Consider the following 24,973-nt stretch of genomic DNA (forward strand, 5'->3'; position numbering starts at 1 on the left):
TCCTGGCTCCAAGATATAATCCTAGCCCAGCATCTAGGATTCTAAAAATGAATAACACTGTTGTGGAATATTAAAACAAACAAATGGTAAAAGATCCAGAACACAATTGGGCATTTAGATTTTGAAGTAGAGCATGTCCACCTTTTGCATAACCTGGGCCAGGGCTAAGGTGAAGCTAGTACCACAGTGATCTGTCCTGTTGAGGTAGGCTGCTGTTGATAGAAACCACTGAGTCTAGCCACTCTTACAACCTGTACCTCTGGATATTTAATGTTCAATGAATCCAAGCACATCAAGGATCTTTGGGATCAAAGCAGACTACCTCTAGTAGGTAAATTTTCTAATCAGTGGAAGCCACCACAGTCCAGAGAACAGCATAAAACTCCACGGAGTTCCTGTCGTGGCTCAGTGGTTAACGAATCCAACTAGGAATCATGAGGTTGCGGGTTCGATCCCTGGCCTTGCTCAGTGGGTTTAGGATCGGGCGTTGCCATGAGCTGTGGTGTAGGTCACAAACATGGCTCGGATCCCAAGTTGCTGTGGCTCTGTTGTAGGCCAGCAGCTACAGCTCCGATTGGACCCCTAGCCTTGGAACCTCCATATGCTGCAGGAGCGGCCCCAGAAAAGGCAAAAAGACCAAAAAAAAAAACTCCATAGAACTTAGCAAAGCTAAAGCCGTAGTTGCTGGTTGTGGGGCTTTGTCCAAAATGTGGCAAGCCATGCTTATCTGGCTCAAAATTGGAAAATGTTTTTTTGAGGTAGAGCCTTCAGGGTCAAGTCCATTTATATCAGGCAGAGCTAATCAGCTGCAAGATAGGAACATGGTAGATGTTTGAAGGGTAAAGTTCATAAGCCAAGAAGAGAATAAAAGATAGGATCTGTCATTATTTGGGGTGATAGTTTTCAGAGAAGAGGACAAGTTCTACTGGGTGATGGTGTTTGTTTATATCCTGACTTGTTCCAAAAGTTTGTGACTATCCAAAGCACATTGATGGTTAGGAGCTGAGCTTGATTGTAAACATGCTGGCAACACTAGTCGAGTTTTGACTCTGTCTAACTGGCAACAGTGATCAATCAGTGTTTTGGTGTCTCAGAAATACTCAGTAAACATTTGAAAACAGTGGGCACATGATTATATGACATTTTGGGATGACCTAGCTGGAAAGAAAGATTATAACTAAGCAAATGAAGTAATTCTCTCATGAATATTCTAATTGTATGTGTTTGGATAATTTGTCTTGCAGCTAAAAAGTTGCCAAAGAATGAACCACAGAATCCAGGAATAAATTGTACCAGAGGAAGAGGAGTAGACCTTACTGAACCCACGCAGCCAACCAGGAGTCAGTGTTGTAGTAACTAAATCTCCAGTTTAAACTAACTGGAATGTTCTTCTGCTTCCTAAATGTTAATAACAGTGGAATTGGAGCATTTAACCAGCCCAGTATGACGTCCAAAAAGAAGAGACTTACGATAGAGTCAAGTTTCTAATACAGAATTATTTTAAGTGTTTTGAACTTAATTTTTAATAACATGCATGTGACCCTCTGACTAATGTTTCAGCAGTGGAAGGGAGAAATGAGAGCTGTGTGTATGCTTGTTTCCTTGAAAGGTTAGGGGACTTAATTCTCTTCACCAGGGATATAGACAAGTGACTCTGAACCCATAGTTAACCAACCACTTCTGTGAAAAAGATTTGGAACTTTATCATTTGGGCTTTTCAAAAAAAAAAAAATTCTTTAGAAGGAGATTCTAAAGATATTTGTGCTTATCTGCTGTATTCAAGCAACCTATAATTTCTCTTAGTATCCTTATTTAAAGTATACATTCCACATTGTAACAAATTAGCAACCAAAAAAAAAACAGTCCCAGGTCTTCAGGAAAAAAAAAAAAAAAAACATTAGTAGCATCTAAATTATAGCCAGTTCCATTTTTTTTTTTAAATGGGGTTTTTAAAAAAGCAAATGTAACCCTGTCTTATTTGAGGAATATGAAAACTGATAAAATGAGTCTTAAAGGATAGTGTTCCCTTGCAACATGTGAGCTCTTCAACAAAGATGAAACAAACCAGGAATCTGTGATTTCTGTTTAATCACTGCTGGCCATTACATAGGTTTTGTTTGGAAGTAGGGCTTTTCTGCCCTTTGGACATAAATATGGTCAATGCACTAACAATTATGTACATTCAAACCTGATTATTTTAAATTCAGTCTTCAGCTGTACTGTAAATAGGGTACCGCATTGTAGTCTCCATATATGTTTATTACTTTTCCGTAATATTTAAGAGTTGCTTAAAAGTATACAAAATGTACAGTTACTAAAACAGCTAATTTTTTTCTTCTCTCCCTCTTTGAAAGGAAGGGGCTTCTGTTGTTCCTACCTGGCTAGAACCATAACAAACAATGTACCAGTAATTTGTAACATAAGTATTGAATATAGTAACAATCTTGCAGCCTTGTTTTCCAAAATTCTTTTTATTTTGATCAATTCAGTATATTGCACTAATTGTTTTAGGTATTTTCATTATATGAAATCTACCATGTGTCAGAGATGATTTAATCTATTTAAGTGTTGAACTGCTAGCAGAACTTGTACATTTACAGTAATTCAGAATTAGTAAGGAAAACAGTTCACCAGTGTTTAGTTTTATATTGAGGTGCTCAGGTTGGAATAAAGTGGTATAAAAAGCACGTACTGGTTTTTCTCTCTTTTTTGTCATTTAACAGTGAACAGACATTATAAATGGTATTGTGTAACCTTAAATCCGCTTTTATATTTTCTTTAGTACATTCTTAAAAATAATGTGTGTTGGATTGATGTATTCTAATATTCGTTTCACTGAAGAATTGTCTTCATATTTTTGTTCTCTGGATAGTCAGAGCTTCAGCTTTTATATCAGAAACTGATATTCACTTCCATTGAGAAGTATTACCATAACTGTAATGTTATCTCTGGAGCCAGCCGCTAAAGCAGCATTTACAAGTTCACGGCTAATATACTCAGCAGCACCTTCGTAGGAACTCTTAGCACATAATTCTTTTTCTTTTTCACTTGAATCTTTTGGCACATCATCTACATTGGTTGGTTCCTTAGTTTCTTTTTCATTGCAAGCATCACAATTAGTCATTTTCGGTGGAAATATTCCTATATTTTCAGGGTTACTAGTGAAATGTTTAGAATACTTTGAACCTGACAAATTTTCTTTTGAATTCATAATTGATACACTTTCTTTAGATTCAGGTTTGCCCAGAAACACTATGTGGATGTTAGTTTCTGATTTAGATGTGCTTGATTCATTAACTGGGAGAAGCAGAGGCCCTTTGGATGGTGAGAGTTTGTTTCCTGTGTTAATGCTCTCTGTTTCTTTATATGCTTGAAAAGCTGTCATTGTCAGTGCAGTTACTTCCTTTGTATCCAGAACTTCCCAGAGTCCATTGGTAGCTAAGATAAGGAATTGACATAAGTCATCTATAGGGACAGAAATAGTTTGAGGTGCTGGAATAATGAATTTTTTCAGTTTGAGATTTCCATGAAATCCAAGTCCTCGAGTGGTTTTTACTTGCCCTTCTAGGAGCCCGTATGGTTCATTAGAACTAATCATTGCTCCATTTTGAAGCACTCTTCTTCTTTCGTCTATGTTTCGTGTAGTATGTTCTTTCGTTAGACAAAAGCCTTTCCCATTTCTGCATAAGACTGCTTGCACGTTACCTAAAAGTTTTAAAGATTGATCCTAGAGATTTATAACCAGTTGTATCAAAGTATACTGTTAACTTCATAAATTTGTTTCAATGCATAAACAGGTCGTTTAAAAATATTTTTAAAATATGTGTTATATTGATATCATTACTAGAAGATTTACAGTAATTAAGATTTCAGATCAAGGGTAGTTTATTCATCATTTTTAGGCACATAGTGTTTTAGGATTAAATTAAATAAAACTAGATAATGAAAAATAATTTTTTGTGAAACAGCTTCTGGTTGTTATGTTTTCATAGTCCAGAGTTGAACTTTTTTTATAACCAGTATATATTCCATAGAGCAGACATTTTTAAAATGTTTTAATAAATGCCTTTCCAACTAAAAATATAAACTTTGATTTTTTTTTTTTTTTTTTTTTTTTTTAGGAGTGGAGTTTGGTAATTTTTGAACTGGTCAAATTTAAAACCTGAGTATGTTATAGGTATGGGTGATAAAAATTAGAACACCATTGCTTAATAGGTTTGTTATGTGTGTTGAAAAGAAATTAAGTCATTTAGTCTTGTGAAGAAAAAAATAATATGTATTACTAATGTACTAAATGGATAATAGCTAGCCAGCATTAAACCCTTCGATTGAATTGAAAACTGGGATCTTAAATAGCTGATTACAGTTTTTGTTCATGATTCAGATGAACTTGTGATGTAGGCTTCATTGAAATCATAAGGAAATCTAAACATAGTGCTCTGAACAGACTGAAGGGTGGTTGTGTTACCAAAATTTTCTTTGGTATAGCAAAAAAGTCTTAAAATTGTTTGTTAGGAAAAGTTGATTTTCTCCAAGTTGTTAGGAACATAATTATATATTTAAAGTAATACCTTTGAGAATTAAAATTTCTGGAATCATAGGCAAAATTTACATTAGAATATTCTGATTTTAAACATGGCAGTGTACCTGGAATCAGTTTTACTGCTTCAGGCTTTTTTTTTTTTTTTTTTTTTTTGCCACATGCACCCATCTGAAAGTTACCAGGCCAGAAATTGAACCTGAGCCACAGTAGTGACAATTCCAGATCCTTAACCACTTAGCCATGAGGGAACTCCTGCAGCCCTTCATTTCTAATCCCCTAGATTTTAGGTTAAAGGGCTTTAGGTTTCAGAAGCTAAGGTTGGACAGACCCTAAGTTGATGAAAGGTTTGTGTCAGAGTGAGCCTCTTGGCTCATTTACATAATGGGGATTGTTAATATTTGAGCTATTGGATGGAACTGAAAGATGATGTTTATGGAGAATATTTTGGAAAACTGATACCTGTCTAAATGATAGTACTCAAAACAACATGACCTCTTTGTGGTTTAGTTATTAATATCTTCTGTTAACTTTTCTGCTGATCATTCTACTTAAACTCTGCAGAAGAAAAAAAAGAGCAAAGTAATTCTTGACTTTTGCTGAGCTGCAAATAGTTGTACCAGCAAAGTAGCATGGGCCAATAATGAACATGCTAACTGGGTAAACTGAATTGTTCTATTAGGAGAGCACAAGGATCAGTTCCTCTTCTAAATTAGAAAATTTCGTTGTGTGTGTACCTACACATATAAATAGTGCAACCAAAGATCTAAAAACATGGGGGACAAAATTTGGCTCAAAATATCACTACCTAAATGTTTTATTTGCATGTGGCAAGCCAGAGCTCATTCAGCAAAAAGAAAAAGAAAAAGCATTCTTTCTCTTTGTGATTTGAAAAGAATTTAATATGACTATGTAGTTAGAGTGGAAGCGTAGTAAATTGATATTTTGATTTTAGTTGCCTCTACAGAGAATTTGGTAAAGGTAGTCTTTTGTAGTACTAGTTGCCTTTTTCTTTTAATTGCTGTGCTATAGAGTAGGAAATGCCTTTTTAGTTGATTTTATTGTTCTAAACATTCCTTGAGCTCAGCACAATAAATTTTCTAGAAAATGGGGACATTAGGTAATAGCTATAGTTTTTGCCCTACCATGACTTACTGCCTGAGTGAGTTATATAATTACTTTCACAGTTTATTCATCCTGCCTTCTGAATAACTACTAAATGCCAATATGCAAATGAAAATGTGCTCAGTTTTTTTATGCATGTTGTAAATGCTAACTAAAACCACAAAAAGGAGTTTCCTGGTGGTGCAGCAGGTTAAGGATCTAGTGTTGTCACTGCTGTGGCTCTGGTTACTGCAGTGGCATGGATTCAGTCCATGGCCTGGGATCTTCTGCATGCCACAAATGCGGCCAAAAAAAAAAAAGGTTCCTATAAACATTATTTTGGAGGAAATGGGAATAAGGAGTGATGAAAACCCTTACATAAACATTTTAATGAATCTGAGCATAAATGAAAATTCTAATTCCTAGACACCAGCTTTTAATAGTGCTCTTCAGAAAATGTTATCAGAACAAAAATGGAATTTGAAGGGCAACACGGTCAGGGACATTAAATGGGAATAATTAAAAAGAACTGCTTTTGAGATGATTTTTAAGCCAAAAACATCTCTAGGATGCATGAGTGCTCTGGGATTAAAAAAAAAAAAAAAAATGACTTGGTTTAGAAGCAGCAGCACAGGGAACAGGAAAGACTTGGGAGCCTGTCACACTTTTTAATCTGTTTTATCTGTGTGACTCATTAAATCAGTTTATTTCCTTGAGTAACAGTTTTCCACCTGCAATGTTATTTTTTTGTCAAGGTTATTGTGAGGATTTAAGAAGGTAATTTAATAAGTAGACATTTGATAAAGGTTATTTTCCTTTTGTGTTACATGAAGGGGGAAAGCAGGTGAAGAGAGGCTATCCAGAAGAGATTGAGATGAAGCTATGAACGTCTCACTTCAAACCCACTTTAAAAACTTGTAAGAAAATACTTACAAAGAAATAGGACTCGAGGGGAGTAGGAAGCAGAAACTTGGAACTTGGGAAATGAGGAAATAGTTATTGGAGAAAGAAAAAGGAGCAATTGAAAAGGAGCATAAACAAACTAAGGAAATTTAAACCCTAAAAGGATACCTAAAATGGAAGCATGATAGAAATGCTTGTAAATGAGGTTAGGAAAACAACTCATAGCCAGTTTTTCCTCAGGGCTCAAATTTTGGAAGAAGAGGGTGAAATTGTATGCATGGGTGCCAGGTTCATGACTTCCTACTGATGATGTGCATGAGAGCCTTATTGATGTGGATCTGGTTTTCGCTATATGTTCAAAAGATCCCTTTGTTGTAAGACGTGTGAGCTTGAAACTCATTCACCATTTTGCACCTGGAGTCTAACAGTACTTCACACATCAGTCTCAACCATCTGTCAAATATTTGTTTGTTTTATTCTAAGAATCAGATTTGAATATATGTGAGACCACCACCAACATACCCTAAAAAGGAGAGATGGGGAAGATAAAGTCTATAAAAGGTCAGTGTTATTTAAGAATCTGTGTATAAATATTCCTGCTTAAGGTAAGGTGATTTTGGAATTAGGTTTTAGGTGGAAAGGATGTGACTGGAAATAATTTTAAAAGCAACTTAACTACACTGTTAGTGAGCAGAAATAGTCACATCTTTAAGAATAATCACACCTAAATAGGAAAAGCACAACAAAAAGACCTGCAAATACAGCATCAGTTGTGAATGAGGAAAGCGTAGACACATAATAATGAAGGGACACCTTAGAAACAGGAAGTTTCTGGTATTCATAGGAAGTAATGAGACGAGTCTAAAGTACATGAGTCCTGGCTCGATCACTCTCTAATGATATAACCTTATATAAAATTTTGGTGAGCCCCAATCTTCTCATGTATTAAAATATGACTATTGGAGTTCCCATCGTGGCGCAGTGGAAACGAATTCAACTAGGAACCATGAGGTTGCGGGTTCGATCCCTGGCCTTGCTCAGTGGGTTGAGGATCCGGCGTTGCTGTGAACTATGGTATAGGTGGCAGACGCAGCTCAGATCTGGCGTTGCTTTGGCTCTGGTGTAGGCCGGCAGCTGTAGCTCCAATTAGACCCCTAGCCTGGGAACCTCCATGTGCCGCTGGTGCAGCCCTAAAAGGACAAAGTAAAATGTAACTATTACCTCACAGTTGTGAGGATTAGAGTCACTTGGCAACCTTGAGAAGAGAAGGAAGGGGGCTCGAGGAACAATTATGTAATTGAGAAGTAGGTAAAGTCGTACTTGATCTCTGGATCTAGAGAAAGCTCACAGGACAGAAAACGGACACTAGGGAACAAAAGTGTCTGGGACCTTGTTAAAAGGAATTATTAGCAAATACGTATGATCTGGAAATAAGGATTAGAAAATAGTAGATAACACTGAAACACTTAAGTATTACAAAGGAGCAGTAACGTGAGTCTTGGATTGACTCTCCCAGATTTCACACTGGGATCAGTGCCTGTTCCCACCAGTCCGACTGGAAAAACAATTCATGGGTCATTGGGTAGTGTACTTAGCAAGGGCCTCAGTAACTAGTGGGAAGTAACTAGCACAAATTGGGCACTGCTCTGGATCTATCTAACAAATTATAAAAGCAAAATCCGAAAGGATCAGCCTGTTTCTCAGTAACTACATCCCAAAGCTCAAGCAGATAAGTCCCCCCAAAAAAAGTGTCCATATGCTACCCCTTATAACCTGTGAATATGATTTTATTTGGAACAAAAGGCCTTTGCAAATGTAAGTAAATTAAGGTCTTGGGATCAGATCATCCTGGGTGATTCAGGTTGGTCCTAAACCAAAGAAATATCCTCATAGAAGAAACACAGGGATAAGAGTAGAAAGCCAGTGAAGATAGAGGCAGAGATTGGAGGGGTATTTGGCAGCCACAGGCCAAAGAGTGCCCCAAGTCACTAGAAGTTGAAAGAGGGAAGGAAGAATTCTCCCCTTGGGACTTTAAAGGAAGTGTGACTTTACACCTTGATTTTGAGCATCTATCCAGACTGTGAGAGAATGGATTTTTATTTTTTTTAAGCTGCCAAGTTTGTGATAATTTGTTACAGCAGCCCTGAGAAACTAGAACACCAAGCATGAATATAAGTAGGGAAATACTTACTTCCCATAATAAAATGAGAAATTAATTTAATACCCATAATAAAATGAAAAATCAATTTAAACCAACCCAGAACCAACACAAATGTTGTAATTAGTAGGCAAGAACTTTCAAAGTTCTAACTACATTGTATATGTTCAAAAAGTTAAATACAGGAGTTCCCGTCCTGGCGAAGTGGTTAAGGAATCCACCTAGGAACCATGAGGCTGCGGGTTCGATCCCTGGCCTCGCTTAATGGGTTAAGGATCGGGCGTTGCCGTGAGCTGTGGTGTAGGTGGCAGACTCGGCTTGGATCCTGCATTGCTGTAGCTCTGGTGTAGGCTGGTGGCTACAGCTCCAATTGGACCCCTAGCCCGGGAACCTCCATATGCCATGGGAGCAGCCCTAGAAAAGACAAAAATAAAAAATAATTTAAAAAAAAACAACTTTCATGTCTGTATTTAACTTTTTTTTTTTTTTTTTTTTGTCCTTTTTGCCTTTTCTAGGGCTGCTCCCATGGCATATGGAGGTTCCCAGGCTAGGGGTTGAGTCAGAGTTGTAGCTGCCAGCCTACACCAGAACCACAGCAACACCAGATCTAAGCCGCATTTGCAACCTACACCACAGCTCATCATGGCAATGCCAGATCCTTAACCCACTGAGCGAGGCCAGGGATCAAACTGCAACCTCATGGTTCCTAGTCGGATTCGTTAACCACTGAGCTACGATGGGAACTCCGGAAGATATTTTTTTTTAAATCAAACTTATAAAGATGAAAAATACACTGGATGTGATTATTAGATTCAATACAAGAAAAGATTGTATTACTGCAGAGTAAGGATCTCTGAAAATTTGCTCAGTATAAAGAGTGAGAGGAGTTCCCATCATGGCTCAGTGGTTAACAAATCTGACTAGGAACCATGAGGTTGTGGGTTCGATCCCTGGCCTCACTCAGTGGGTTAAGGATCCGTTGTTGCTGTGAGCTGTGGTGTAGGTTGCAGACGTGACTCGAATCTGGCATTGCTGTGGCTCTGGCATAGGCCGGTGGCTACAGCTCTGATTGGACCCCTAGCCTGGGAACCTCCGTATGCCGAGGGAGCGGCCCAAGAAATGGCAAAAAGACCAAAAAAAAAAAAAAAAAAAAAAAAAAATGAGAGCACTAGAAAAAATAAGGTCAATTTTTCTAGACTGCTGGCAATAGGCAAAGGCCAGCAAAAATCTGAAATCTGAGAAGCATACTGAAGACAAACAAAGTAGGTAAAAACAGAATAGTTCGTGGCCTTGGAACTTGATCTCCTCCCAACTACTTCTCTTCAGCTCTGCAGTAACCATGAAAAACAAAAGCTTTTGGAGTTCCCTTGTGGCTTAGCAGTTAAGAATCCACTATTGTCACTGCTGTGGCTTAGGTTCAGTCCCTGGACTGAGAATTTCTGTAAGCCATGGGCATGACCAAAACAAACAAAAACCTTTATAATGATGCTAGCTATAGTCCAGCAGCCTCTACAGGAGAAAGGATAGCTCTGGACCTCCCTAAAAATATCTATCTCCAAAGAATTGCCGCTATTCAAACTACCTTGCAATTCCCTGAAAAACGCTCCATTCTCAAGCCTTGTCATTTGACCTGATTCAGAGCTTACTCTGTACAAATAACTCATCTTCAGTGTGTTTGCCAAAAACAGCTGCAGTTGTTTAAAATTGCAGTTGCCTGAGACAGTGAAAACTTTGGGGGCTGACAAGAGGCTGACCAAAAAAAAAAAAAAAAAAGTATAATAAAGAGCTGAGAGATGAGAATCTGTAAAGTTTTGAAAAGCTCAGACATATTACTGGGACAATAGAAGAGCAATGCACATGCACAGGCTGTATACATACCCAGGACCTGAAAATGTCCTAATTTCTCATCTACAGTTGATCTTGAGAATTGACCAAGTAGGAAGTAAAAGCATAGGCAGAGTTATAAACTGCCTATCATTTCTTAAAAGATAAGCCTTAGCAAACACAGTGCCTCAGCAGAGACTGGAAGACTACTTTGTACAAGATATTTAAGGAAATCTCCATCTAGTCATTATCTGGACACTAAGATAACCAATCAAGCAAAGATTTTTGTGTCGGCATATGGCAGAATATACTTTACAGAATTAGTTCATAAAATTACAAAACAAACAGTAGCAACAACAAACCCTAGAGGAGGGTATCTACATTATTTTAAATGTTCAGATTAAAAAAAGAAGAAAAATAAGAAGGCAATGAAACATGACAGTGTAGCCCATACACAGGAAAACATATAAGACAATTGATACTGTCCCTAAGGAAATCTTGGCATTAGACTAACTGTACAAAACATGGTTTTAAAGTTTTAAATACATTAAAGGGAAATATGGCTGAAAATTGAAAGCATGAGAACGATGATCCACCAAATAGAGAATATCATTAGATTGATTATAACAAAGAAACAAGTTGCAATTCTGGAGTTGAAATGTACAATGTCTTAAATGAAAAAATTCACTAGAAATGAGCTCAGCATCAGATTTGAATTGGCAGAAGAATTAGCAAACTTCATTGATAAATGGAATAGAGAAAAAATGAAGTAAAATGAACAGTTTCAGAGACTTGAGGGAAAAGCATACCAACATATGGATAATGGAAGGAGAGGAGAGTAGTGGGGAAAAAAGAATATTTGAAGTAATAATAGCCCAAAATTTCCTAAATTTGATTTAAAAAAAAATCCAAGAAGCACAATAAACTCCAAATAGTATAGAGGTCAGTACTTAAAACACATCGTAGTCAAACTGTCCAAAGACAAAGAGAAGAAATATTGCAATTAGCATTAGAAAAGTGACTCATCATATACAGCTGACAGTTATGTCTCATCGGAAACCATGGAGGCTATGTGATTGATGTAGGCCAGCAGCTGAAGCTCTCAGATTCAACTCCTAGCCCAGGAACTTCCATATGCTGCAGGTGTGGCCCTAAAAAAGAGAAAGAAAGAAACCATGGAGGCTAGAAGGCAGCAGGAGGACATTCAAATGCAAGACTGTCCTTTTAAAAATTAAGAAATTAAGACATTTCCAAATAAACAATGGCTGAGGGAATTTATCACTAGCAGACTTGCCATACAAGAAATGCTAAAGGGAGTCATTCAAGCTAAAATGAAAACACTAAGCTGTAACTTGAATCCACACAGAAAAAAGTTAAATACAGTTGCATAATATCTGGGGGGCATTGGTTCTCAGACGCACCGCAGATGCCAAAATCCTTGGATACTCAAGTCCCACAGCCAGCCCTCCATATCTGCAGTTCTGCATTCACAGAGTCAATCAACCATAGATTGTATAATACTGTATTTACTATTGAAAACATTTCACATATAAGTGGACACACACAGTCCAAACCCATGTTGTTCAAGGGTCAACTGTATATAGGTAAATACAAAAAAATAAAGAATTTTTATTTTTAAAGCTTTTCTTTTTCTGTCTTACTTAAAAGAAAGCTGGATAAAACAATAATTATAGGAGTTCCCATCATGGCTCAGTGGAAACAAATCTTACTAGCATCCATGAGGATGCAGGTTCAATCCCCAGCCTCACTCACTGGGTTATCCAGTATTACCATGAACTATGGTGTATGTCACAGATATGGCTTGGATCTGGAGTTGCTATGGCTGTGGCATGGGCCAGCAGCTGTAGCTCTGATTCAACCCCTAGCCCGGAAAATTCCATATGCCCTAAAAAGACAAAAAAATTATAAAATTTTATAGGCTTGTAATATGTAAAGGTGTAATTATATAAACATAAAGTACAAAGGAGGGTGGAGGAAATAGAGCTATATTTGAGCAAAGATATTATATACAGCTTTTAAAATTAAGTTGGCGTTAATGCAAGCCAAATTGTTTTTAAGATATTGTAATCCTCTGGATAGCCACTAAGAAAAAGTTTTTAAATCTACACTAAGAGAAACACAGGAATTAAAATGGTGTACTAGAAAATGTCAAAAGAAAGCAGTATTGAAGGAATAGAAAAACAGATGTAAAACATACAGAAAGCAAACAACAAACTATCTGATATATACCCTATCCTGTACATTAAATATAAATGAATTAAATACTTGAATCAAAAGGCAAATGTTGGCAGAATAGAAAAATAACAAACATGGTAGCAGGCTGAATAAAGTCCCCACAGATATCAGAACCTAATGTCTGGAGCCTATAAATGTTACTTTATAAGGCAAAGACTTTGAAGATGTGACTAATGATCCTGAGATGCTTACACTAGATTCTTGTGGGGGGTGGGATTCTAAATGCAATCATAAGAGGGAGATTTGGCTACAGATACAGAAGAAGGAAATGTGCCCGTGGAGGCACATTTGAGATTGGAATGATGTGGCTACAACTCAAAGAATACTGGAAGCCAGCAGAAGCTAGAAGAAGCAAGGAATGAATTCTTTCCCACATTCTTTGGAGGGAGCATTGCCATGATATGCTGATTTAGAATTTCTTGAACTGCGAGAATATAAATTTCTGAGGGTTTTGTTTGTTGGGTTTTTGGGAGAGGAGGGGTTATTTATTTGCTTGGTTGGTTTTTTTGGCTGCCCCTTGGCATATGGAGTTCCCAGGCCAGGGATCAGATCTGAGGGGCAGCTGCAAACTATGTTGCAGCTGCAGTAATGCTGAATCTTTAACCCATCATACCAGGATGGGGATCAAACCTGCATCTTGGCACTGCAGAGATGCTGATGACCCATTGGGCCACAGTGGGAACTACAAATTTCTGTTGTTAAAGCCACCAAGTTTATAGTAAATTTGTAACAGCAACCATGAGAAACTAATGCAAACAAGATCCAGCTATGGGAGCTCTTGCCATGGCTCAGCAGTTAATGAATCTGACTAGCATCCATGAGGTTTCGGGTTTGATCCCTGGCCTCATTCAGTGGGTTAAGGATCCGGCATTGCCGTGAGCTGTGGTAGGTTGCAAATGCGGCTCAGATATGACGTTGCTGTGGCTGTGGTGTAGACTGGCAGCTGTAGCTCCAATTAGACCCCTAGCCTGGGAAACTCCATATGTCATGAGTGCAGCCTAAAAAGCAAAACAAAAAAAGAGCCAGCTATATACTAAGAAGACCCTTGATTCAAAGACAAATAAAGTGATGGAGTTCCCATCGTGGCACAGTGGTTAACGAATCCAACTGGGAACCATGAGGTTTCGGGTTCGATCCCTGGCCTTGCTCAGTGGGTTAAGGATCCGTTGTTGCGTGAGCTGTGGTGTAGGTCACAGATGCAGCTTGGGTCCCGTGTTGCTGTGGCTGTGCTGTAGGCCGGCAACTACAGCTCCGATTCAACTCCTAGCCTGGAAACCTCCATATGCCGTGGGAGCAGCCCTAGAAAAGGCAAAAAGTCAAAAAACAAACAACAAAAAAACACAAATAAATTGAGAGTAAAAGGGGGGAGGCTATTTCATGAAAAGAGTAAGCAAGAGAGAACTGGAAAAGCTGTGTTGATATCAGACTCCAAGACAAAAACTGATACTATAGATCAAGAAGAACATTTTATAACAGTAAATGAGTCAATCAAGCAGGAAGACATAGTAATTATAAGTTTACATGCACCTAAGAACAAAGTCTCAACATACACAAAGTAAAAACTGACAGACTTGAAGATAGATAGAAATAGACAATTCAACAATCACAGTTAGATATCCAAACCTCATTACCAATAATGGAAGAACAGCTAGGCAGAACATCAATAAGTAAATAGAAAATTAAATAACATAAAACAACTAGAAATCTAAAAAATATTTCACCTACACAACATAACACAGTTTCTTCTTGAGTACACATGAAGCATTCTCTTGGATAGTCCATATATTAGGTCACTAAACAAGCTTTGAAAATTTTTAAAGTATTAGAATTACACAAAACATGGTTCTCTGACAAAAATGAAATGAAATCAGAAATCAGCAATAAAGGAGTACTTGGGAAATTCACAAATATTTGAAAATTAAGCATACTCAAACAATACCTTTAAAAAAGTAACTTAAAATTGCACTCAGAAAAATTAAATACATCAGCATAAACCAAGGAGCTGAAAAACTTGTATGCTGAGAGCTATAAAACATTAATAGGAGTTCCCATCATGGCACAGTAGGTTAAGGATCCAGCCTTGTCTCTGTGGTGGCCTGGGTCACTGCCAAGGTGCGGGTTCCATCCCCAGCCTGGCTTAGTGGGTTAAGGATCTGGCATTGGCACAGCTGTGGTGTAGGGCACAGCTGTGGTTCAGATTCAGTCCATGACATGGGAGAACTTCCATATGCTGTGGGTGTAGCAAAAAAAAAAAAAAAAAAAAAGTAACAAAGGAAATTAAAAAGGATTCAAAGAAGTAGAAAGATATCCTATGCCTTTCATTAGAAGAATTAATAGCAATACTACTCAAAAGCAATCCACAGATTTAATGTGATCTCTATTAAATTACCCATGACATTTGTCGCAGAACTAGAACAAATAATCCAAAAATGAATATGGTAACAAAAAACCCAGAATTTCTAAAGCAATCCTGTGATGGGGGATGGGGATAGAGGGGAGGGAAACAAAGCAGGAGGGATAACGCTCCCACACATCGGACAATACTACAAAGCTACAGCAATCACAACAGTATGGTACTGGCACAAAAACAGACATATAGATCAGTGTAACAAGGTAGAGACCCCAGAAATAAACATACATACCTACAGTCAATTAATCTTTGACAAAGGAGGAAGGAATATAAAATGGAAAAAAGAGTCTCTTCAGCAAGTGGTGCTAGGAAAGTTGGACAGCTGCATATAAATCAGTGAAACTAGAACACTCTTACACCATGCATAAAAATAAACTTGAAATGGCTTAAAGGTTTAAACATAAGACAAGACACCATAAAACTCCTAGAACAGAACATAGGCCAAACATGCTCTGATAGAAATCCTACCATTGTTAGAGTTCCCGTCGTGGCTCAGCGGTTAATGAATCCGACTAGGAACCATGATGTTGCAGGTTCGATCTCTGGTCTCACTCAGTGGGTTAAGGATCCAGTGGTGTAGGTCACAGACGAGGCTCATATCCCACGTTGCTGTGGCATAGGCTGGCAGCTGTAGCTTCGATTAGACCCCTAGCCTGGAACCTCCATATGCTGCAGGTGCGGCCCTAAAAAAGACAAAAAAAAAAAAAAGAAAGAAAGAAAGAAATCCTACCAATGTTTTCTTAGTTTAGTCTCCCAAGGTGATAGAAATAAAAACAAAAATAACAAATAGGACCTAATCAACATTAGAAGCTTTTGCACAGCAAAGGAAATCATAAAAAAAAAAGACAACTTATGGAATGGGAGACAATATTTGCAAATGATGCAACTGACAAAGGCTTAATCTCTGAAATATACAAACAACTCAACAACAATAAAAAAATAAAAATAAAAAAATGGACAGAAGACCTAAATAGACATTTCTCCACAGAAGACATATGAATGGTCAGTAGGCACATAAAAAGATGTTCAACATCACTAAATATTAGAAAAATGCAAATCAAAACTACAATGAGGTTGGAGTTCCTATTGTGAAATCAGCAGTAGTGAGCCTGACTAGTAACCATGAGGATGCAAGTTCAATCCCTGGCCTCGCTCAGTGGGTTAAGGATCTGGCATTGTGTGAGCTGTGGTGTAGGCCAGCAACTGCAGCTCCAATTCGACCCCTAGCCTGGGAACCCCCATATGCCGCGGGAGTGGCCCAAGCAATGGCAAAAAGACAAAAAAAAAAAAAAAAGAAAGAAAACCAAAAATAGAATTACCACATGGTCTAGCAATCCCACTCCTGTGCATATATCCAAACAAAATTATAATTCAAAAAGATATATGACCCCTATGTTCAAAGCAGCACTGTTCATAATAGCCACAACATGGAAACATCCTAAAGGTCCATCAATAGATGAATGTATAAAGAAGACGTGGTACATATATACAATGCAATACTACTCAGCCATAAAAAAGAAAGAAGGCCATCTGCAGCAACATGGATGGAGTTAGCCATTATTATACTAAGTGAAGTAAGTCAGCAAGAGAAAGACAAATAGCATATGATATAACTTATGCGAAATCTAAAATATGGCACAAATGAACTTATCTACAAAACAGAAACAGGATCACAGACATAGAGAACGGACTTGTGGTTGCCAAAGGGGAGGGGGAAGGGAGTGGGATGGACAGGGAGTTTGGGGTTAGTAGACGTAAACTATTACATTTAGAATGGATAAACAACAAGATCCTATTGTATAGCACAGGGGACTCTATACAATCTCCTGGGATAGACCATAATGGAAAAGAATATGAAAAAGGATGTGTACACACACACACACACACACACACACGCACGCACGCACACACGCATGCACGTACACAAATACACACACGTATAACTGAGTTCCTTTGCTGCAAATCAACTGTACTTCAATTTAAAAAAAATTTTTAAGAAAGAAAATCTGAATAGACTTATAACTATTAAGAAGTTTGACTCAATAATCTAAAAATTTACCACAAAACTTACCATGAGAAAAGCTCAGGCACAGATGGTTTTGCTGGTAAATCCTACCTAACATTTTTGGGTGAATTAATACCAATTCTTCATATATTCTTACAAAAAAATAGAAGAGAGTGAAATGCTTCCTAACTCATTCTATTAAGCCAATGTTTCCTTGATATCAAAACCAGATAAAGATTTCACAAGAAAAGATAACCACGGGCTAATATCACTTTTGAGTATAGATGCAAAAAATCCTCAATAAAATACTGCAAAATGAAATCCAGCAATACAGAAAAGGACTACAGCCTAACCAAGATTTATCCCAGGGCAGCAGAATTGATTTAACATGTGACTATCAGACTATGTAATACACTATATCAATAAAAGAAAGGGAAAAGTCAACATGATCATCTCAATAGATACAGAAACCATATTTGACAAAATAACGCCCTTTCATGACATAAACATGAAGCAAACTAGAAATAGAAAGGAACTTCCTCAATTTACCAAAAACTCAAGGCTAAAGTCATATTTCATGGTGAAAGACTGGATGCTTTCCCCCTAGGATCAGGAACAAGACAAGGATGTCTGCTCTTAACACTTACATTGAATCTTACACTAGAAAATTTAGCCAGGGAAATTAAGCAATAAAAAGAAATTAAAAGAAACCAATTTGTAAAGGAATCATTAAATGTATGTCTATCTGAAAATGAAGTTGTTTAAGGGTCCAAACTTTCAATGAGTAGTGGCATGGTATATAGAGAACATATATATTTTAATCTTCAAACTTGTAAGAGACTAGAACATAATTTTTTTTCAAACACTGAAAAGAAATGATGCGGGGGAGAGATAAATTAGGAGGTTGGGATTCATTTATACACACCACTACTATACTTAAAGTAGGTAACTAACAAGGATAGCACAGAGAAATCTACTCAGTAGTCTGTAACAAGCTACATGGGAAAAGAATCTGAAAAGGAATGGATATATGCATATGTACAAGTGATTCTCTTTGCTTTATGCCTGACATTAACGCAACATTGTAAATCAACTATATTCCAATTAAATTTTTAAAAATGAAATGATCATTATGTAATGTGATAAAAACGCTCATCATCACAATGACAATCCTGTCACAATATAAAAATGTATCAAATTAACATGTATGTCTTAAACATACACAATGTTACATGTCAAATATGTATTTTAAAAAACAATACTTAAGTATATTTAGACATTATGGTTCTTGTAAGACTACGTGAGAAATTACTCTGTATTCAATGTTCAATAAATGGACACTGTCATTAATAATAAATCCAGCCATGAAAGGGGTGGTGGAGAACCCTAGTTAAGTATCTCATGAAACTCAGCATGGAACTCAGGTTAACTCGGCTAGAACTGTTTTACCTCTGGATTTCCATGTTGGCAAGCTTCTTAGCTAGAATTTTAGCACTGAGGATCAAAAGAATTGCCTCTTGAAATACAAAGAATCCAGTCTTTTTTTTTTTTGGAGAAGCAAATACATGCCTACAAAATTGGTGCATGTACTATGGTTTTCTACAAGATGAAACTGATGTGACTTGGCCACTGAGCACAAGAGTGAGTGACCTATTGCAAATGTGTTAGATACTAGAATAATTGACACGTTTGAGCAACTATACAGACAACACTCAAAGAACTTTACATTCTCCCCAAAAAGGGAAGTGTGGAAAATATTTTGGCTCCATTCAGATCTAAGTAAATGTAACATATTTGCTTTGCCTTAATCAACAGCTGTATCGTGATCCCATTTAGAAAACTTCATGTTTTGGTCACATTATTCCATATATGTGCCTCCTTGAAAAATAATTACAGCAGATTTTGAGCCTGCAATCTGCATTTAACCTATGGTCATTGATTGTTGTTTAAATTGGTCAATGAAATTTCTAGGCATTAATAAGTCACTAAATAATAGGCCACTAGGGAATTCCCGTTGTAATGCAGTGGTTAACGAATCCGGTTAGGAACCATGAGTTTGGGGTTCGATCCCTGGTCTTGCTCTGTGGGTTAAGGATCCGTTGTTGCTGTGATCTGTGGTGTAGGCTGCAGACGTGGTTCGGATCCTTCGTTGCTGTGGCTCTGGCATAGGGCGGTGGCTACAGCTCCGATTAGACCCCTAGCCTGGGAACCTCCACATGCTACAGGAAGCGGCCTGAGGAAAGGCAAAAAGACAAAATAATAATAATAATAATAATAATAATAATAATAAGCCACTAGATAATTATGGAAGCATGAGAGGCTTTGCTGCCAGGAATAACACATGTTAAGGGTAACCTGGTACGATTCAACATACATACCGGCGTTTGCAATATGTAGTACTCCAGAAATTATTTGTGGCATCCTCTGGAAAGGGAAACTGTCTGCCAAAGCATTAGGGTCATTGATTCCTCTCCAGGTCTTCTTAGCCTCAGGATTTTTAATGTTGCCTTCCAATACACAAGTAATTGCAGAACAGCCACTCCATCGAACCCTAGACACTTCTTTCCTCCCAAGACGTAAAAGCCTGTCCATTCTCCAAAATGCTTTTGCAAAGGCTTTGTGTGTGTTCTCATACTCACTTTTCAATGCTTTTGTACGTTTCTTCATGGAGGAGAAGAAATCTTCTATAGCTGTGTATTCTTCCCTAAACACTGTGTGAAAGGAATTGATTACCTTTTGCTCTTCAGGGGTCATTTGGTAAGAAGGATCAAGTCTGGAAAGTTGATGGAGAAGTAAAATTGGGAATTCCACTGATGTCAAGTCTGCGGCTGAGGCACCGTGATGTCCATCAAACAAACCAAAAAAACACACATTGGGTTTATTACCAAAATTATTCACAACAGTGAATTTATCATTCATGTCAGCTCTCCACGTGCAATTCCTGTCTTCACAAATGGCTGCTCCTCTAATTAATATGTGGCAGATTTTTTGAGGATATACAGAACTCTTGCGAATGTTGTCAATAATCTTATAGTATGCCGGTATTTGTTTCTTCCAAAGCAGCTCAAAAGCATTATTAATGCTCTGTAAGATTTTTTCGGTAAGCCCAAAAGATGACAATAGTTTAGCAATTATGAACTGTCTCTGAAAAGCAATCACTGAGAGTGCTGGTTTCTTTCCACTCGTTTGTTGAAAGCCCAGTGTGGCCAGAGCTACATGCTGCTTTTTATGGGGGAAAATTCTAGGTAGGTCAATTTCATGCTTGCATATAGAACAGGGAAGTGTGATCATCTCATTATAGACCTGCTCGTCATGTTTTCCAGAGTCTTTTGATGGTCTCTTCCTCTTCCTTTTAAAAGGCCTTCTTCTCAATGTGAGGGGGACTTCATAGTCTAAATCATATGTTGGTTTTCTCGAATACAATTGCCTTGATTTCCAAAACACTCTGCAAACAAGATGAAAGATCTTTACGTGCCAGGAATAAGGCAGTGAAAATCCCTTCAGGCAAGCCCTTATCTTTGCAATTTGCTTTAGCTCCTTTAGATTGTATATTGGCCTAGAATTGAATATTCTGATTCCTCTTTCTGTCATTCCCCTAAAAGTCACACAGTAAACACTCAATGAATTGGTATTTGGCTTGTGTATGCCAGAATGAATTTAGGCAAAATCTCCACAAAGTCAGCTAGACATCTAAGAACAAATACACTAAGCACAATGTTTTATCTAGGCATGTGAAGATGTATGCTTGAGACCTAGGAATGTGATTTCAATATGAGCATAATTTGTTTTCGTATTTGACTTTGTCTTGCTTAAAACACTTTTCTCCTAATTAAAGAGTTCTCAAGGCAATGAGCAGGACATGCCAAAACCATGCAGGAAAATGAAAAGGACTGATAGCAAGGACAGAATTTTTTAGGACTACAATGGGAAAGAGGTTCGGCCTGAGGAAAGGAAAGAAAAGATGTGGAGCTGGATGATACATTTCCAGAAAGCAGATATTTTCTTACACTCCCCCCATCAGAATCATCTACAATAGTACTCAGCACATGGGGCCATTTTTTTTTTTTCCATTTTATAAGGGCAATTCCTAGGGCAGGAGATCTTTGCAAGGGCCTGTGGCAATAATAGAAAACTGAAAGGAGTTCCCTCATGGCTCAGTGCGTTAAGGATCTGGTGTTGTCGCTGCTGTGGTGCAGGTCCAATCCCTGGCCCAGGAACTTTTGCATGCTTTGGGCATGACCAAAAAAAAAAAAAAAAAAAAAAAAAAAGGAAGAGAGAAAGAGAGAGAGAAAGAAAAAAGTGAGGGCTGAAAAGAAAATTTAGTTAGAAAATATTTTTAAACCTTAAAAATCAACGTTAGTAGATTTAAATGTTTATGAAATGAAATGTGATAACAATGAAGTCGTGCTATATAGCACAGGGAACTACATCTAATCACGTGTGATGAAACATGATGGAAGGTAACATGAGAAAAAGAATGTATATATATGTATGGCTGGGTCACTTTGCTGTACAAGAGAAATTGACAGAACAGTGTAAATCAATTATAATTAAAAAAAAAAATGTTCATGGGAGTTCTTGTTGAGGATTAGAGGTAACAAACCTGACTAGTATCCAGGAGAATGCACGATCAATCCCTGGCCCTACTCAGTGGGTTAAGGATCTGGCATTGCCATGAACTGCGTGGTGTAGGTCGCAGACACGGCTTGGATCTTTTGTTGCTGTGGCTGTGGCATATGTTGGCAGCTGCAGCTCTGATTCGACATCTAGCCTGGGAACTTTCATATGCCATGGGTACAGCCCTAAAAAGAAAAAGAAAAATGTTACGAAATGTGACATTTTTAAAACTAGGTAACTTTGTAAGTTCCCCTGTGGCACAGCCGGTTAAAGATCTGGTGTTGCCACAGCTGTGGCATAGGTCACAATTGCAGCTCAGGTTTCATCTCTGCCTGCCCAGGAACTTCCTCATGCCTCAAGTACAGCCAAAAAATAAAAAATGTAATAATAAAACTAGCTAACTCCAAGTCAACTCATATATAAATAGCGCTTGACGTGGGTGCACTTAGTGTGATGCTTTCCTATTTGAATTTTATTCCCTGCTGTGCCCAATTTATTGGATATGGCAACTCATCCCTAAGGCAAAATTTCATCACCAAATTTCCACTTTATAAATGCTTTTAGCACTATTAGCATATTAGCAAGCCTTCCTGGCTTTGCCTCACCAACCAATTTTTGTTTCTTTTTTTCAAATGAAAAACTTAAAAATCACACAAAATCGGATGCATGTAATGAGCCCCATAACTAGCTTCACCAATTATCAACATTTTTTCACTCTCATTTTATCTATGTCCTCAGCCATTTTATTTCATTTTATTCATTTGGCGTGGGGGGGGGGTGCTGCACTCATGACATGTGGAAGTTTCCAGGCCAGAGAGACTGAACCCATGCCACGTCAGTGATCTGAGCTGCTGTGGCAAAATGGGTCCTTAACCTGCTGTGCCACAAGGGAACTCCATCATTTTATTCATTTTTTTTCCTGGAATATTTTAAAGCAAATGCCCAAATTATATCAGTCTTAATACTTAACTCATAAATACTTCACTATTTAGTCAGCATATATTCATTTCGTCAGTACCTACAGCATACCAGCTACTGTGCCCAGGTTGAAGCTGCATGGACCCATAAGGTTGGTTCTTGCCCTTGGAGCTTCAGGGGGAGGAGTTAGCAGAGCCATCCATGAGTTTGAACAAGGAAGCAGACAGGTCAGATGGAGCCAGGACAGAGCCCCGGGAGAGGGCCCAACCAGGGACCCAACTCTTCATCAAACTAGGAATGTCATCATGTCACCTGAGAAGCTGTCCAGAAGAATGCTCAGTTGAGAGACAGCAGCAAGGGCTCCAAGGCAGATACAAGGGAATGACCCACTAGCAGGCAGAAGGAAGGAGAGCCAGCCAAGGAGGTGGACAGGCATACAGAGAAGTAGGGCAGAAAAATGGGTACTTTCAAAGCTTTTCAGCTCTTGTGACCAAAATGACCAAAATGTGTGGCCATTTTTTTTTTTTTATGGCCACACCCATTCCCTGGTTCCCAGGCCAGGGATTGAATCTGTTCTGCAGCTTTGACCTACGGACCTACCCCATAGCTGCCAGAATGCCAGATTCTTTAGCCAACTGTGCCCAGCTAGGGATCAAACCTGTGCTTCCACAGCGACCTTAGCCGCTACAGTCGGATTTTTAACCCACTGTGCCAAAGCGGGAACACTGTAGCAAATTTTTTTTTTCACTTTTTAAAGTTTTATTTAAGTATAATTGATTTACAGTGTTTTGATAATTAATTGTGATGATTGGGTAATATTTATGTAAACAATGAGTTTTCCTGAGGCTTGTTGAACTACTGGGACAGTCAGTATATAAGGCACACTAGTACTAGAGTTTGACCTAGAGTCACCAAATAAACATGAAGTTACATCAGAACTTTATTTTTCTGTGTATTGGGACTAGCCATACAACAACTCTTTCTCACATGAAGTCATTCTTCGAATGTAATGAGTCTTCATAGGTTCTTTTGTTCATTCATTCATTCTTTGAACAAACACTTGGGTGTCTGCAGTTTCCCAAGTACTGTTTTATTTGCTTGGGATAGAAAAGTGAACAAAGGCATTGTCTGTGAGGAAGCTTATATTCTGATATGAAAGACATATAAGCCTATAATACCAGATACGGACATGTACTATCATGAAAAATAGGGTAGACTAAGAGCATAGAAAGGATAAAAGCCCTTTTTGTATAAGGTAGTCAGAGGAATTCAGTATGGACATGGTCTAACCAGAAGCCAAGATTTTATTCGATGACTGAGAAAGTGGAGGAAAAAGAAAACTACAGATACAGTTGTTTATTGACTATGTTTGCTATCCAACACAAATGAGGAAAAAGTTACCTGAAAGCACTGTTTGCTTCCATGTTCCTTTGCCCTCTCCTTTCCACCTTTCCCCAGTCTCTGCTCCTCCGCCTCGTGTGGTGATGGCAATGGCAGGTGTGGAGGTGATGGTGATGGTGGTGAGGACAGTGGCAGGTCCCCTGACTTGGTGGTGGACCTCTCTGTATGGAATGTTTGCTCCATCACCTGGAACCCCAGTCAGAACTCACACTATGATTCTGAAGAACTGTGAAGCAATAAGGCCACACATTGTGCCAAGTAACAAACTGGTCTTTGAAATTTCTGAAAGAAGGATCATTCATTGAATATATTGTCTTGGGCCTGCATAATAGAATTAAAAAATTAAGAGGAGTGGAGTTCCCACTGTGGCAAAACAGGATTGACAGTATCTCTGCAGAAGCAGGGATGAGGGTTCAATCCCCAGCCTGGCACAGTGGGTTAAAGATCTGGCATTGCTGCAGCTGTGGCATAGTTCAGAACTCTGGCCTGGATTCCATCCCTGGCCCAGGAACTCCATGAAGCAGCCAAAAAAGAAAAAAGAAAGAAAAATGAGAGGAGTGTCTATCAACAAATATATAGTTTTTTCCCACTCAGGGGTAAGTTGTCTCAGGCCATCTCTCCAGGACACTGCCTCCTATCTGCCCTGTAGGAGCTGCCTCCTCAATCTTGCTGCCCCAAGTCATTGCATGAACATTATAGATATTTTGTGGACTGTCTTTTTGTTTCTGGAGGCCAATATCTTTAGTTCCAAGTTTAAACCCATAGCTTTATTCTACTTTCTCACCCCGGGCTGTATTAGAACTAGAGCAGCTCATTTGAATATTGAAGAAGACTGGA

General features: G+C 38.2%; 2 protein-coding genes across 5 annotated transcripts in view; one reads left to right on the forward strand and one right to left on the reverse strand.

Moving 5' to 3' along the window:
* Positions 1-2,687, forward strand: part of RAB5A (RAB5A, member RAS oncogene family) — a 34,802-nt gene extending 32,115 nt beyond the window's left edge. For 2 of the 4 annotated variants that reach the window (XM_021068192.2, XM_021068191.2), the window contains exon 6: positions 1,245-2,687. In XM_021068192.2, the coding sequence (XP_020923851.1) occupies positions 1,245-1,360 (116 nt within the window). In that variant the 3' untranslated portion in view covers positions 1,361-2,687. 4 annotated transcript variants of the gene reach the window in all.
* Positions 2,453-24,336, reverse strand: PP2D1 (protein phosphatase 2C like domain containing 1). Its single transcript, XM_021071365.2, has 3 exons — positions 24,137-24,336; positions 19,579-20,645; positions 2,453-3,705 (listed from the first exon to the last, which is right to left on the reverse strand). Exons 1-3 carry the CDS (start codon positions 24,157-24,159, stop codon positions 2,888-2,890), a joined length of 1,908 nt encoding a protein of 635 aa, XP_020927024.2. The 5' UTR covers positions 24,160-24,336; the 3' UTR covers positions 2,453-2,887.
* Between the last annotated feature and the right edge of the window lie 637 nt (positions 24,337-24,973).

The sequence above is a fragment of the Sus scrofa genome, chromosome 13 (genome assembly GCF_054392235.1).
Source record: "Sus scrofa isolate SSC_HxYL_T2T_F1_AM1 chromosome 13, Sscrofa_HxYL_maternal_Yorkshire_Landrace_v2.0, whole genome shotgun sequence".
Taxonomy (NCBI): domain Eukaryota; kingdom Metazoa; phylum Chordata; class Mammalia; order Artiodactyla; family Suidae; genus Sus; species Sus scrofa.